The sequence below is a fragment of the Chlorocebus sabaeus genome, chromosome 5, assembly GCF_047675955.1.
Source record: "Chlorocebus sabaeus isolate Y175 chromosome 5, mChlSab1.0.hap1, whole genome shotgun sequence".
NCBI lineage: Eukaryota > Metazoa > Chordata > Mammalia > Primates > Cercopithecidae > Chlorocebus > Chlorocebus sabaeus.
In genome coordinates this window covers 547,969-563,645 of record NC_132908.1, presented here as the reverse complement: position 1 = coordinate 563,645, position 15,677 = coordinate 547,969, and the positions used below count along the sequence as shown (strand labels likewise).

Sequence of the window (15,677 nt, the reverse complement as noted above, 5' to 3'; positions counted from 1 at the left end):
CCTTCGTGGAACCCGGACCCCGCCTTGCTCCCAGCCTCGCCAGGTGAACAGGTCCTCAGGCCCTGCGGGATTCCAGGAGGGCCCCGGCCCCAGCCCGGTCCCGCCCCCCTCACCCTGCTGTCTGCAGAGGGGCCGCCCTCGGATCCCCAAGGCCAGTGGTGCCGGGAAGTTTGAACCCTGGTAGGACCAGCCCAGAGGCTGCCGCCAGCGATCGTCAGGAGGGAACACACAGGTGTCCAGCGCCTCCCGATCCCGGGAACAAGACCCCAGCCCAGACCTCAGCAGCAACTACGTTTATTGAGCACCTAACTATATCGCCCAGTTAATCCCCCACCCACAGGACCCAGACATATGAGGGACCTTTCAGGGGTGATGTCCTGTGATACAGGGGAGCCCCACCTCCCCACCCCACAGGGGTAGGGCCAGACACCATCCCCTCCCAGCTCCCTCCCCCATACAAGCCCTTCCCTGGACCCCAGACCCACGGAGTAACCCAGACGCCTCTCCTTTCATGCCTCATTGCCCCACTTGTAAAATGGGAGGACAGGGTTAGACCCCGCTTTTTTCTCAGTTTTCTAAAGCAGCAGGAGTCTCTCCTTGTAGGAAGGCTCCCCCAGGCCCTCCCAGCACAGCTGCACCATAAGCACGGAGCTCTTTGTCCCTATTTGCAGAACGAAGGCCCAGACAGCTTTCATTCATGGGGACGTGGAATAAAAGGCATCTGGGGTTCAGCCAGCCATTGGCCTCCAGACACTCCAGGGTTACCTTCCCCTTACCTCTGCCAGGCCCAGAGAAGCTACTGGAGACTCAGGACTCTAGGTCGCTCTGAGGCTGGGGACACTTGGGGTCTACACCCCTGCCCCAGGCCACCCCGCCCAGCCCAGCCCAGCCACACCCTCCCTGCCTGTCTGCCTCTGATTGGGAGGCCTGGGCAGGGGCACCTGGCAGGAGAGCCTGCCTAGCTGTGTGCCAGCAGCTGGCCCAGGATCTCAAGGCTTCAGCTGCCAGCCCCAAAGTGCAGGCACAGGATCTGAATGGGCGTGGGGGGCATGAATGCAGGGCCCAGGGCACTGAATGGGGACAGCAGAGAGCGGCCCTGGCAGGGGAGGCTGCAGGCCTGGCAGGGGCAGCCTGGGAGGCACTGACTCTGGGCTGCCCCTGAGATCCGGAGCCTCACCAGCAGGAGAACTGGAGCCCAGCCCAGGGCCCAGCCCAGGAGGTGCTGGCATCAGGCAGGCAATGCCCATAGTCTGGAGGCTCCACCTACCCTGAGGACTCCTCCCACAGTGATCCAAGGGCCTTGAAGCTGGCCTCAGGCACAGGAGGCCTGCTCCAACCCAGCCTCAGGTCAGGCCAGCTCCTTGAGGCCCTGGTACACCTTGATGGAGTTGTCCTTGGCATCAGCCACCAGGAGCTGGCCCTGGGGTGCACAGGCCACTCCCAAGGGCTGCCCAAGCCCCTCTGACACCAGGCAGATGGGTGGCCCAGCCCGGGGAAACAGCGTCACTTGGCGCCTCTGCTCGTCTGCTACAATAATGTTGCCCTCTGAGTTGGAGCAGATGCCCGCTGGGCAGCCGAAAGTGTGCCCCGTCCAGCCCCCCAGGGAGCCCAGGGGCTGGTGGGCACTGCCAAACAGCCTCACATCCCCAAACTCCTCACTCACAGCAAGGCCCCCATCAGGCCCCGGGCCCACCCAGCAGGGGCCCTCCAGACCCAGCATGGAGGCTGGGGCCAGGGTCTCCCAAGCAGGGCCCAACGTGAAGCTGTGCACAGCCCCGGGCAAGTAGTCTGTCACCAGGAGGCGGCTGAGGGCATCCACAGCCAGCCCTCGGGGAGACAGGAAGGTGCCCACGGTCACCCAGCGGCCTCCGGGGTCCCGGGCTGTGTGCTGGAGGGCATGGACAGCCCCATGGATGGGATCGCTGACCACCACAAGCCCTGATGCTGTCACAGCCACATCCTCTGGAACGAAGGCCCCGGTCCCCGGAGTGCAGCAGGGCAGGAGGCAGATGGGGCGTCCCTCCAGATCCAGCACGTGGACACAGGGTGCAGCCCCAGCTGTGAGGAAGAGCAGGCCATCGGGGGAGCAGTGCAGGCCCCGGGGCCCTCCTGCAGCCCCTGCGGGCACCCGGATCCGCCCAAGCAGCCGGGGCTGCCGGGCGCCAGTGGAGTCTCTAGGCAGGTCCAGTGTGAGGTGCAGACTGCCGGAGGCCGGAGTCCAGTCAGTCGTAATCACCGTCTCAGCTTCTCTGCAGCTGGCTCACGTTTGGGGCTGCAAGACAGAGAATAAAGTCCCACTGTGTGTGGGAATGGCAGAGTCACTCCTCCAGTGCCCTGCTATGAGGCTGGGTCCTCCAGGTCCTGAGGGTCTGCCTGACCCCCAAGCCCAGTGGCCACCTAGTGTCTAGGTGCCTGGAACTCGAGTCTGGGAGACACATGACCCATGGAGCTCACTGTGGGTTTTCCCCTGAGCCCCAGCTGCGCTCACGGGCATCACACAGAGAAGCAGCATTTCTCAAATCCATCTGCCTACGGAACCCCTTTCTACCTGGGGGTCACCCACACATAGCCCTTCTACCTGGGCCCCTAGGTCAGGGAGACTTCTGACCCCTTGGGGCGAGGCAGCCTGTCCTGAGGGCCTCCACCTGCCCCACCAAGAGGCCAGGGGAGGGGTCTCTTACCTGGGGCCAGTCTCGCTGGGCCCTGCTTCGGGGCTGGGTGGCTGCAGCCTCTGTTGTTGGAAACTAGAATGGAGGAAGTGGGAGGAGCCACTGGCAGGGACACAGCTGGGACGGGTGGAGGAGAGAGAGCGCAGTCTCAGGCCTCGGCCCAGAAGCTTCTATGAAAGAAAAATCAAGTCTCCTGAGGACTCCCCATGCTTCAGCGTTCCTGCCTCTGCACCTCGTTGCAGGCTGTGCCCTCTGCCTGGACACTCTTCCCACGTCCTGTGCACGGCCAGATGCCATGCAGCCCACCCCCCTTCAGGGGGTCCCCCACGGTCCCCCCACAACCAACAAGTTCATTACTCCGAGTGGCAAGGCAGCCCCAGGCCACCACCTCCAAGCAGGGTCCTTGGGTCTGGGCCACGGGTGGGTGACCTGCTGGCTGAGGCACCCTCCACGAGGCCTGTCCTGACAGCGAAGAAGGTCGTGCGTGTCTCCACACCTGGGAGACGGGTGCTGTTGCCCCAGCAAGGCCATGCTCACCTGTCTGCCCAGTGGGGGTGAGAAACTGGGGTGCGGTGGACATGGGGGGTGCGGTGGATGTGGGGGGTGCGGTGGACATGGGGGGTGCGGTGGACATACGGGGTGCGGTGGACATGTGGGGTGTGGTGGACGTGGGGTGCGGTGGACATGGGGGGTACGGTGGGTGTGTGGGATGCAGTGGACATATGGGGTGCGGTGGACATGTGGGGTGCGGGGGCTGAGGATAGGGAGTCTCCCTCAGAGTCGGGACTTAACACCTCCTGGCTGCCCAGGGCCCCCTGCAGCCCCTCCAAGAAACCTCTGGGTAGAGGGGCCCAGCTGGGACCTGTCCCCACAGCACTCCGCGCCTGGCCAGGCAGCACCCCAGCTCTGGCTGCCCCAAGGCGGTGGGTGCCGATGCTATCTCCCTGGCAAGGCAACACCCCAGCTCTGGCTGCCCTGAGGTAGGGTCGGGGCTGATGCTATCTCCCCGGTAGTTAATGGGGCCCGCTGCCAGCCTGCTTGGACTGGCTGCAGCCCGGCTGGCCCAGCCCAGCTCAGGGAACTAGGTGCAAGCAGGAACTGCTTCTCCTCCTGGGGGGTCAGCGTGGGCTCCAGGGCCCATTCCAGGGTGGGCGTGGAGGGTTTGTCAGCTGCCCCAGGAGAGAAGTGATTTGCTGTGGGGGTCCCGGGCACCCCTCCCTGCCTGCCCATCCCCTGCCCGTGGGAGGGCCAAGCCAGGCCATGCCGGGAGGGAGGCAGTGAGCCGTGAAGGCCGATACCTATCTCGGCTGCAGGGGCTGGCAGGGGCCAGCAGAGCCCATGTTGGGTGAGCAGCCTCTGGCCACACAGCCTCGGGGCCACCGTTTAACCGCTGGAGAGCTGACATTAGCGCTGCCTTGCTGAATTCAGAGGCGAGAGGATGCTCAGGGGTCCGTGCCCACCCCCGACACAGGCCAGATCACCCCAAGCAGCCCAGATCACACACCTCTCCTTGCTCAGCTCCTGACACGGACGTCCCGCCCACCCCCAGACCCCAGCCCCGCAGGGAAAGCCCAGCCCACAGGAGAGGGCCGAGTCTGAAGACAGAGGCCCAGGAGGACTGCTGCCCACCCAGGACTCCCAGACCAGGACACTTTCTTAGGGGGGTGTCCAGTCGGCTACACTAGGGCCCCAAAGGAAGGAAGCCCAGACGGTGTGTGTGAACACAATTTTCCGTTTTAATGTCCACAATTGTGATCAATAAATAACTGTGACCTCCCGTGTCCCTGTGTGGCCCCAGGGAAAAGCGTTGGCCACGGCCCGTGGGGGTCTATCCACATGCATGCGGGGGTGGGGCAGGTCCCAGGCCTTGGCCATGGGACTGGGGCAGGTGAGGGGCGGGGGACGCAGGAGGGGGCCGGCACACTGCGGGCAGAGATGGTCGGACTTCAGGCGCTGCTGGTCAGACCTTGGCGCCCACAGGGCTGGGGCAGGTGAGGGGAGGGGGCCGCAGGAGAGGGGCTGGCACACTGCGGGCAGAGACGGTCAGACCGCAGGCGCTGCTGGTCAGGCCTCGATGCCCCGGGGGCTCTGCAGGCCACAGACAGCCTCAGGGGTCTGGGAACTCCCTGTGGTAACACAGGTGCCCCAGCCACTGCCAGGAATGACTGGGTCATCTGAGGCCGGGAGGGGGAGCCCCGGGGGTGGGACGCTGGAGTCGGCCTCACACTTTGTGGTGTGGCTGGAGAAGGGTTGGGGCGCTGCAGGGCCCAGCATGCTGGGTGGCTCGGGGGTACCCCTGGTCAACATGGGACTCAGCTCGGGCTGCCCCCACGCCTCTCCAAGAGCCTGGGGCCCCTTGGCAGGCGCGCGTTTCACAGACAGGTCGAGGGGTACATCGGGCGGCCTCGCGGCCCGCTCCAGTGCCTGGTGGATGGTGAGCAGCTCCAGGCGGATCTTGCCCAACTGCTCCCGCAGGGGTCTCGGGGCCAGGCCCCCCGCGGGCCCCAGCTGCCCCAGGCGCCGTTCCACCCTGGCGTAGTCACCGAGGGCCCGGGTCAGGTCTTCACCCACATGCTCTGGGCTGCCCAGCACTGGGCCCCGTGGTTGCGGTGGGAGGGGGACCTCGGGGCCGGGGGTCTCAGGGCCACCTGGCTGCCTGTCCTCAGGCCACAGCATCACAGAGGGGCTGGTGGGCAGGCTGTGGGGTGGGAGCCGGTCAGGAGGCCACACTGCCCCCACAGCGCCTCCGGCCCCAGCCCCACTCCCCTCATGGCCTCTGCCCTGCAGCCCCAGCCTAGAGCCTGGGCTCTCCTGGAGACCCCGAGAACCCCCACGCTGGTTCTCGGGTCTCAGTTCCCCTCTGTGGCCTGGAGCCCACTTTCCCATCGACTGAGCTCAGGACATCAGCCACCATGCCCAGCCACCCAGCCGCCATGCTCAGCCACCCAGCCACCATGCCCAGCCGCCACGCCCAGCCACCCAGCCGCCATGCCCAGCCACCCAGCCACCATGCCCAGCCGCCATGCCCAGCTGCCCAGCCCCTCCATCCACCCCAGGAACCGGGAGCCCAAGATGCCCACCTGCTCCGGGAACAGAACCTCGTCAGGCTGGGGGGTGCCTTCGGGAGCTCCAGCCTGCTTCCCAGGGACAGCCTCTTCCTGGGGTCACTCTGGGCTGCCCGCTCCAGCTCCCCCTCCTGCCCTGGGTCCCTGGGGGTGACTCGGGGCCATGGCCCCAGCCCTGGAACTGGCACCTTCAGCAGACCAGGAACCAGAGTCCCAGGGGTGCTCTTGGGGGAGACAGGGGCCTTGGCAAGGGCAGCTTTGCCTGCTGGCAACCCCAGAGTGTGCTCCAGAAGCAGTGGGTAGTACAGGCGGGGGCCCAGGGTGGGGCGCTGAGGGGGCTGTGCAGCTGGGAAGGCCGCAGCCGGAGGCAGCAGGGGGCTGGCTGAGGCCAGGAAGGGCACGTGGGCCGCAGCGGCCAGTGAGGGCCCCAAGAAGGAGCAGAGGCCTGGGCTGAGCGGGTAGTTGACGCCCAGCAGAGACAGGTGGAGGCTGTGGGCCTCAGGGAACTCCCCTGGGGCAGGCGGGGGATAGCAGGGGACGCTGCCCTCAGGGCCCGCTGAGGCCACATCCCCTGCGGCCACGCCCCTTGGGCCCCCTCCCATCCCCAGCTTCCACGACTCAGGCAGGAGCCCACTGGGGCCGGGACCCTTCCGGGTAGCCCTGGCCACAGAGAGTGGTGGCCCTGGGGACCCCTCAGCCCTGGGCTTGGGGCCTACGCCACGGTGCAGGGAGCGGACATCAGCGACCACGAGTTCAGGCGTGGGGACAGCATCCAAGGGCTGCACTCCCTGGGGTTGCCTGCCGGGGTCGGGCTCCTCGGGGTGGTCTGGGGTGGGTGCACGGGGCCTGGGTGTGGCGGAGCCGCGGCGGCATGCCCACTCCGGGGAGTCCAGCAGCAGCGACAGGGAGTCCTTGCAGAGGCTGTACTTCATGTGGTTGTAGAGGTGTGACTTCTCCAGGCAGGTGAAGGGGCACTGGAAGCATTTGTAGTTGTAGGGTTTGCCCCAGGGCCGCGGGATGTAGTGTGGCTTCTTGGGCTTCCGAGACCGTGCCCTCGCCCCTGTGCCTACGCGGCATGAGCCTGCCTCCCGTGACATGGCAGACTGCTATGGGGCAGGGCTGGGCACCATGGCCACCTGTAGATGGGGCCACAGTCAGTGCCAAGCCTGCCTCTGACTAACTCCCCACTGCTCTCCATCCAGGGCTCCCCCGGCTCCAGGGACAGGAGCCTGGGTGCCCTCTCCCCCCTCCGCCCTGCACCACCCCCAGCCCCATCCTTCGGCTCCTCCCCACACACACTTCCAGGGTGGCAGCAAAGTGCAGGGCACCAAAAAAAACCAAAAGTCCAGGCCCCCAAGGTGCATCTGACTCCGATCAGCAGCACGTCATTTCTGAGTGTTAAGTGACGCCTGGGCAATATTGGAAAGGCACACCAAAAAGGTGTTCATTGCTTATCGGAAATTCGATTTTAACTAGGCATCCTTTATTTTATCGGTTGACCCTACACAAATCCCACCCCTGGGGCTGGCCAATTTCTAGGATAGTTCAGCCCACACCCATCTCCCCACAGCATGTGAGTGGCTAAAAGAATCAGCATGACCAGGGCCCACTCCGGGTAGACGTCAGCCTCCTGGTCTCATTCCCTCCAGCAACCCCGGCCCCTGCCGATCTGCCTGCCCCTGTTCAAAGCCGAGGAAAAGGCACTGAGACGAGACACCAACAGAAGGGCCTGTGTGGGATGCTGCGTGTGCACACATGTGCGTGCGTGTGTGCATGTGTGTGAATGCGTGTGCATGCCTGTGTGCGTGTGCATGTGCGCATGTGTGCATGTGTATGTGTGTGCGTGTGTGCATGTGTGTATGCGTGCATGTGTGTGTGCGTGAGTGTGTGCATGTGTGTATGCGTGCATGTGTATGTGTGTGCGTGAGTGTGTGCATGTGTGTATGCGTGCATGTGTATGTGTGTGCGTGAGTGTGTGCATGTGTGTATGCGTGCATGTGTATGTGTGTGCGTGAGTGTGTGCATGTGTGTATGCGTGCATGTGTATGTGTGTGCGTGAGTGTGTGCATGTGTGTATGCGTGCATGTGTATGTGTGTGCGTGTGTGCATGTGTGTATGCGTGCATGTGTATGTGTGTGCATGAGTGTGTGCATGTGTGTATGCGTGCATGTGTATGTGTGTGCGTGAGTGTGTGCATGTGTGTATGCGTGCATGTGTGTGCGTGTGTGCATGTGTGTGAATGCGTGTGCATGTGTGTGAATGCGTGTGCATGCCTGTGTGCATGTGCATGTGCGCATGTGTGCATGTGTATGCGTGTGCGTGAGTGTGTGCATGTGTGTATGCGTGCATGTGTGTGCGTGCGTGTGTGTGTCTGCACGCGTGCACAGAGCCTGCTCCAGCAGGGCGTCAGGTGGGCACTGGGAGTCTCTGAGGGGGTCAGTCTCATGTGGGGCCAGGCCAGGCTGTGGGGAGTGGACGTCCCAGCATGGCCCCACGGCTCAGCCACCTGCTCAACCCAGCTCCATCTGGGTGGCTTCAGGCAGGTCAGTGGCCGAGCCTGCAGCGGCCACACTCAGCCAAGACCCGCTCCTCCCCACGCCCCGCAAGGCGCTGGTATGCACGGCACACTCCATCTGGGCCACCACCTGGGCTGTCCACCGCCCCAGCACGCGCCTGTGTGGGGTGCACAGCCCACAGGCTCACACGGAGCCCTCATCCAGCACCCAGAGAAGCCACCTCTGTGCCACCTGAGCTCAGAACAGAGCCTGCCACCAAGTGCAGGGCCCTGGCTGCACACACATCACACCCCATCACGATCGACATGGTTGCTCGTCTGTGGTAACACACTCACCGCACACCCAGGTGTCGGGGGCTTCCCAAACCCCTCCAACACAGCACTCACGAATTCACACAGGCCCTACACACCGACTCCCCAGGACACACACACACATGGCTGGGAGTCACACCCGTGGTCATGCATGGCCGGTAGGTTGAGCAGGGTAGGGCTGGGGCAGTGCTGTCTGCCGCCCCCAAAACACTCTGTTGGTACCGTTGGGGGGACGATCAATAGGGCTGGAGAGGTCCACTCGTCCAAAGGCTTGGGGCCCTGCAGGGGGTCACGGGCTGCGCGGGCAGGCAGAGGCTGACCAGCTGGTTTGTGGCTGAGACAGGGTGGGGGTCAGGAGGCAGGGGCTGGGCAAGGAGAGGGCCTGGGGCTCCCTGAGGGACTGCAGATCCGGCCTGGACCGGGTGGTGGGTGCAGAAGCGGCCCCTTCTCCCTGCCCGCCGCCCCCCCACCCCATGTGGATGACAAATGGGTGTGGGCGCTCCGGCGACAGAGGCGGCTGTGCCGGGCCATCGATCACCCAGCCCTGGGAGCCACACAGCTGTGCCGACTGATGCCACAACCCATCCCACCTCCCAGGGGGACTGGGGGCTCCTGGGTCAGGGGCTTGTCTGAGGGGCTGTCTCAGCAGTTGCTGACCCCATGGGGACCCGGAGGATGCCTGGCACCCACCTGGTGTGTGTACACAGAGCAGAGGACACCCCCGGACAGCAGCCACACGCACACACAAAGGCACACGCACTCACACGCTCGTCCCAGCCGGACCTGGCAATCGCTCCCCTGGCAGCCAGCAGCCCTGTGCCAGGCCCCGACACCCAGCCCCACTCACCTTTCCCTGTTTGGGCGAGAACCGGTGGCATGGAGGGCACAGATACCCCCCCAGGTCAAGAGGGGGCACCCAGCAGCCGGGGACCCTGACCGGCCATCCGCAGATCCCGCTACCCCCTGGGAACGCGGGGCTCCCCACACAGGCGGGTACGGAGAGCGCGAGGTCAGGCTCCAGCCCCAGACCCCAGACCCGGCCCCTGCCCTCCCCTCGCGCTGCTCCTGGACGCCTAGAAGAGGGTGGGGGGGGACCCGGCCGCCCCTCGCGCCCCCCACACGCCTGGCCACCCGCCGCCCCCGCGCCCCGCGTCCAGTCGGCCCCGCGACGCCCCAACTTGCCGCCCCCGCGGCTCCCGCCGCTCCTACCTGCGCCTGGCCGGGAGCAGAGCCGCCAAGTCTGTGAGGCCGTGCGTGGGGCGCAAACTTCCCGCCCCTCCCCGCCCCGCGCCGGCCCCGACTCGGACCACGCGGACGCGCTGGGGCTCTGAGGGTGGGATGCGGCTCCCGCGGAGGAAACTGAGGCCCGGCGCCGGGAGCCAGACCCCCGAGCCCACGGTCCCTCGAGCGGCAGCGACTCCCGCAGCCTCCGCCGCCGCCCGCGTCCCCCCGACGCCGCTCGCACCTCCCGAAGTTGGCGGCAGAGGCGGGCGCGCGTGCGCCTGGGCTCCGGGCTCCGGGGGGCGCTGCGACCTCCGACTGCGCTCCCGGCGGGAGGGAAGTAGCAGCCCCCGGCCCGAACCCCGCGCCCCCTCCTCCCGCGCGCCCCCCGCCGCCCCCTCGTGCGCACTCACCGGCCTTGTGCGCCGGGACCGGCTCCGCTCTCGGGGTGCGCGGTGGAGCGGCCGGGAACCCGGGAGGCAGTGCCCGGAGAGCGGACTGCAGCGCAGGTATGCGGCCGAGTCAGGGGCGCCCGGCACCTCCCGCCCCCGTCGCCCGCAGGCTGCCGCGGGGGTGCGCAGAGGCCGCCAGGTCTCCCGGGTCCCCGCCGCGGCGTGATGGGTGTCAGCGGCGCGGGGCGCGGGAGAGGGGCCGTCAGCGCTCATCCGTCAGGGCTCTGGCCCCTGACAGCCGCAGGCCCACCCAAGCCAGGGTTCCGGGGGGCTGAGCCCCAGGACAGGGGGACCGCGGACTGAGCCAGCGGAGCCGGGCTCCTTTCCTTGCCCTCCCTGGGCGAGCCCTGCCCTCCGTTCTCTTTTTCTCCAAACAGGAGGCTGCCCAGACCAGCCCCTTGCACCCCGCCCTGCCGGCTGATGGCCTCCACCTGGGGCTGGTCTCCATGCACCCTCCCCCTTCCCGCATGCGGACCCCTCCAACCCTCGCTCCCAGCTCCCCTGGGAGGTGCCTCAGGGCTGCCCCACCAGGCCACGCACTTCCCTGCTGTTTGAAAGACCCCCTCCCCACGGGAGTCCCTCCTGAGAGGACCTGGGGCGGTGGAGGTGAGAAGCAGGGCTGGGGAGGGGCCTGGACCCCCAGCCACACCGTGAAGCCATTTCCCCAGTGTCCTCCTGGCCAGGGCTGCTCCCAGCCCCACCGCCCCGGCTGCACCAAGTTCCAAGCAGCTCCCTGAGCTGCCAGAACGTAGAGGCTTGGAGCCCCACTGCTCAGCTGGGTCCTAGGGGAGATTCACCTGACCGGCCTGCTCCCTCCCAGACGCGGACACAGGCATGGCTGGGGCAGAGCCCCTGCCTTCACTCAGGGGAGACGTCCTAAACCCGACGCATGTGATGGGCGGCCGTCTCGGTGTCTCCAGCCAGAGAGGCCTGTGCTACTCCCCGCTGGCTCTGAGGCAGCACAGGGAGCCCGGCCCACATGGCTCCCCAGGACCTGGGGCTTCCTGCAGGCTCAGCTGCGGGCTCCGGGGCTGTCCCCAGCTCAGGTCCGGGTCAGGGGTGCCTTGGGGAAGAAGGGAGGACCCCACGGGACTTCTGGGTGTCACCCCTCGAATGGGGCTGAGAGGAGAGCCCAGCAGCATCTCCCTGTGGTCCTGGCCCGGCTGCAGGCAGAGCTCCCTGGCAGAGCACACCCAGGGTCCATGAAAAGCAGTCCCTGGTTCTGGGGTGGGCATGGGCCTCTGTTTCCCTCCTGCCTCCATGCCACCTTCCTGACATAGCCGCCCACGCCCGTCTGAGGGAAGTCCCTGGGGTGGGGCAGGGGACTGGGAGGGGTGCTGTGGATGGCAGAGCATGCCAGCCTTCTCTCTACCCGCCTGGCCTGGCCCAGCTGACCAGCTGACCGTGCAGGCAGCTCCGGGCCGGGAGACAGCTTGGACTGCCGTCACGCCAGCAGCCCCGTGGAGAGCGGGGGCCAGGAGGCCGGCTGCTTCCATACATAGACCCTACTCTGGACGTGTTCAGCCGAGCACTGCCCCAGGAGACTAGGGTCCAAGGTCACCCTGACACCAGTAGTCCCTCACCGGCCAGCCCGAAACTGACCCCTCTGAAGGTCTGGAAGAGGCCACAGCTGACAGCACAGGAGACCAACTGGCCGGAGGCTCTGGTCATCGTCTGGGGAAAGGAAAATAGGGACCAGGGAGCCCTGGTCTTGGGGCATCTAGATCTCAGCATGCAGGAAATAAAGCCCAGTGAAGCTCAGGGGGCCAAGGAGCCCCAGAGGCGGAACAAGGCTGTGAAGGAGCTCCCCACCCCTCACCACCGATGGCCTTTGCAGAAGTTTGCGTGAGAAGAGAAGAGGAGCAGCCCCCAGAGGAGCCCAGGGGCACAACTTGGACGTGTTTCTGGCCTCCCGGAAGGGCTCTGGCAGCGAGGATGAGGGGCCCTGCACTTGCTGGTGGGGGTCCTGAGATTTGGCTGTACACGGGGTGGGGGGTGAGGGGCATGTGAGGCCAGTGCATCGTGTGCCCAGATGACTGTTCCCATCACGAACAGCCAGGGGAGGCCGGGTCGTCAGTGCCAGCACCCCCCAAACACAGGGCCCCCTGGGCACATCAGCTTCTTCACTGTGACTGTGACCCACTTGCTGGGACCCAGCCCTTGCACACTGGGCTGACTGGGTGTGGAGAGGTGGCCTCTGCTTCCTGAGGCAGTGACTGGGACTGTTTTGGCACCTGTGCCCCCACCCCACCAATTTCCTGGGCCACGGCCCCCATCTGCAGAATGGGCAATGGGGTGCTCAGTCTCCGGGCACTTCTGCTCCAGTCCTAGTGGGTGCCCTGATGCCTCCTTAGCCCGTCCCAGTGCAGGGCGGGATGGGGACCCTATGGCCCCTCCTTCTGCTTCCAGCCAGAAGCTCATTTTGGCCATTAACCTCTTCTGCCCGGTTTGCCCATGGCTGCCCGCCTGTCACCTCCATTAACACTGGGACTGTGTGCCCGGGGCTCACGGGAAGGATGGAGAGCTGGGCTCAGGGAAGGCAGTGGAGGCAGTGCTCGGCATGGCCAGTGCCCGGGGGCAGGCCTGTCTCATCCCCTCAGCGTCCACACACAGCCAGTGTCGGGACAGGTGCAGGGGCTGGGGCGCCTGCACCCGCGCAGTGAGGGCAGTGGCAGAGCTGGAGCCAGGCTGGAGGCCCCACGCAGGTCCTGAGACTGGTGTATCCAGTGGCAGCAAGTTGGAGCCCCCATGTGGGGTCAGTACCTTGCAAGGCGCCTGGTCACAGCTGATGTCTGTCTGTTCAATAATGGACCCCAGGGCCTGTGGCCACCTGAGCGCTTCAAGAACCCCAGGTCTACAGAGCACAGGCCTCCTGAGGGCTTCCTCCTTCCAGCCCACTCAAGGACCCCTGGTTGAGAGGGGCAGCCCAGCCTTGGCCAAAGGGGTCATGGCCACACATGAGGGCCCTGAGCACCAGCCTGAGGCTGGTGGCCTTGACAGGCGGGTACACAGTGGTGGTGTGGGGGGAGAACGGAGGGGGCTGGGCACCTAAGTGGGCCAGAGCACCCAGGACAATGGCCCAAGGGTAGGGGGCACACAAAGAGCCTGCGGAGCTCTGGGGTCCATCCACCTGAGGGATCCTGTTAGGAGGTGCCTGAATGGGTCCCTGGCTCCAGGAGTCTTCCAGCTCCAGCGCTCTGCATGCAGCTCTACCAGGCAGAGTCCTCCCTAGCAGCCCCGACCGTCCCAGAGTCCACTCCAGAGAGCCCCCTTCCCACCCGCCACCCGGCTCTGGAAGACCCCCGCTGGGCCCTTCCCCACGCACTTTCATGGACATGCCAGGTCACTGGCCACCCTGGGCCAGGTGTGGGGCTGACCCTATGTGTCCTGAGCCTCTGGGACAGATGAGGGTATGGGACGCTCCTTGGAGGGCCAAGCTGCTGTAGTGGGAGTAAGCCCCCGTTCCAGGAGGCTGGGATGTAGACTGACAGAGGGGGCAGCTGGCCAGGCGGGTGGGACGGGAGGCTCAGGCTGCTCGAGCCCCCACCGGCTCCTGAGCCTGGCACTGACCAGCAGCGCCCGGGGCCGACAGCAGCCATATGTTGGGAAGAGGAGCTGTGTGCGTCTCTCTGCGGCCCCCGGGGCCGGCCTTCCTGGGCCTGTCACAGATGATTTTCCCCGCCTGAGTGGCAGGCGGGCTGGCGGGCGGGGTGGCGGGGCCTCCAACTGGCAGGTGGGGTGGTGGGGCCCCATGTCCAGCCCCCCTGTAGCCCTCAGCACCAGGGCTGGCCACTCTTGGGGTAGATCCAGGTGCTAGGCCTTGGCCTCCCACCCCCACAAACCTCACTGAGCATCCCCAGCCCGCCGTGGCCAACCCTAGCCAGGTCTGGGTCGGGGTCCTGGGGGAGCCCTGGCCGGCCAGTGGGGAGCAGGCACTCCTGCCAGGACATGGGCGGGCAGCCAGGGGTCCACACTGGGCAGCCGTGCGCCCCGGGCAGGGAGGAGAGGGCCTGGAGCCGCAGCCCAGTCAGCCTGGAGCCCAGAGCTGCGGAAGGAGGCGAAGAGGCCACGGCTAATTTGTACACTAAGTGCTTCTGACAGGGATGCCTCATAAGTGAGAACTCGCCACTGCCCGCCCCGGGAAGGCCACTGTGGCCAGCAGCGCCAACAAGAGGGGCCAGGAGAGGGCACCGTGGGGGCACAGGGCTGGCATAGAGCAGACACACCAGGGAGATGGTGCTGTTGGTGGGGGTGAGAGCCAGGAGGAAATGCGGGGGAGGGGAGAGGCCTGCACAGAGAAGGGAGGGGAGGGCTGAGCAGGGGCCAGGCCGTGTCAGTAAGGAGGAGGCAGCCCCGACAGCTGCCCCCGGGGTCTGTCCCGCACCAGGGCTGTGTGTTCTGCCCAGCCAGTCCTCCCTGCTGCCTGCAGGACGCTCGCACCTGTTCCCCTTACCTGCTGCCAGCCACCTCCTCCAGGTCCCCACAGTGGCCCCGGCCCAACACCTGGCAGGGTCTGGGCTGTGGGAGCCCAAGTCCTCTGCAGATGCCCCCCCTTCCCTCACCACCTCCCTGTTGGAGCTGCCCCCAGGGGGTTTCAAGCAGAGAGGAGGCTGCTGGCTGGCCAGTGGGGGCAGCTAAGAGGGTGGGCACAGACCCCTTGCCTGCTATGGAGACTCCTGCCCACGAGGGTCCTTCTTGTGGGCCTCTGTCCTGGGTCACCACAGGGCTGGGGCGGCAGAAACCAGAGAGGTGGGTGGCGGTGGGAGTGGGGCCAGGGGCAGAGGAGCTCTCGGGAGGAGCGGGGGTCCCAGATACCCCAGGGCTGGACAGAGCCAGCTCTGTGTCAGACGAGAGTGGGTGCGAGCCTGGCCCCCACCCATAGGAGGAGTGTGGTGTGGCCACGCAGGCGCGGAACAGCAGGGCAGGAGTCCGCTGGCACCGACGCGAGATGCATTCTGGCAGCTCCCCGCCGCCCGAGGCCCGCCCGGAGCCAACACTGCTGGTGGCTTTAATTGCTTTCACATTCGATACGCTGCCCGTGACAGCCTCTTACCCTGCACCGGCCGCACCCCAGCCCCCAACTCCGCCCAGGGAGACAGCAGAGCCTCCGACCAGGCGCTTTGATCAGCGGCACCTGTGTGGGGGCAGAGGCCATCCTGGGACGAGGCTGGGAGGGGACAGGAAACTTTTCTCCCCACAAGCCCCTCACTCCATCTTTTCCTGCCAGGTGACTGACAGGTTCAGAAAGGGCCCCCAGTGTGGATGCCTCGCTGGGAGAAGCTGCATGTGCTGCTGTCCTGTCTGCCCAGTCCTTCCTGGCCCTGGGGCTGCGGCCCCTGCCCCCGCCCAGTCACTCCGTCCTTCCTGGCTGCCCCTTACAAGCTTGTGAGTCACCCGACCATGGCAATCTCCAGGGGCCCCCATCTGTCCACCTGCCCGGGAT

The 15,677-nt window shown here is 66.2% G+C and overlaps 2 protein-coding genes across 2 annotated transcripts; both read right to left on the bottom strand.

Annotated features, from left to right (window-relative positions):
• Positions 1–278: 278 nt before the first annotated feature.
• On the bottom strand, positions 279–2,750 carry NHLRC4 (NHL repeat containing 4). The gene is made up of 2 exons (XM_037989584.2): positions 2,682–2,750; positions 279–2,272 (listed from the first exon to the last, which is right to left on the bottom strand). The coding sequence occupies exon 2, from the start codon at positions 1,718–1,720 to the stop codon at positions 1,349–1,351; it is 372 nt and encodes a 123-aa protein (XP_037845512.2). The 5' UTR covers positions 1,721–2,272; positions 2,682–2,750; the 3' UTR covers positions 279–1,348.
• A 1,836-nt stretch (positions 2,751–4,586) lies between these two features.
• PRR35 (proline rich 35) lies at positions 4,587–6,831 on the bottom strand. The gene is made up of 2 exons (XM_007980231.3): positions 5,750–6,831; positions 4,587–5,367 (listed from the first exon to the last, which is right to left on the bottom strand). Exons 1-2 carry the CDS (start codon positions 6,829–6,831, stop codon positions 4,734–4,736), a joined length of 1,716 nt encoding a protein of 571 aa, XP_007978422.3. The 3' UTR covers positions 4,587–4,733.
• Positions 6,832–15,677: the final 8,846 nt, after the last annotated feature.

Coding starts and splice junctions, on each gene's coding strand:
- NHLRC4 (XM_037989584.2), bottom strand. CDS start 1,720: ATGCTGGGTCTGGAGGGCCCCTGCTGGGTGGGCCCGGGGCCTGATGGG.
- PRR35 (XM_007980231.3), bottom strand. CDS start 6,831: ATGTCACGGGAGGCAGGCTCATGCCGCGTAGGCACAGGGGCGAGGGCA. Junction 5,368..5,749: donor AGGTTCTGTTCCCGGAGCAG/GTGGGCATCTTG, acceptor CCCACCCCACAG/CCTGCCCACCAGCCCCTCTG.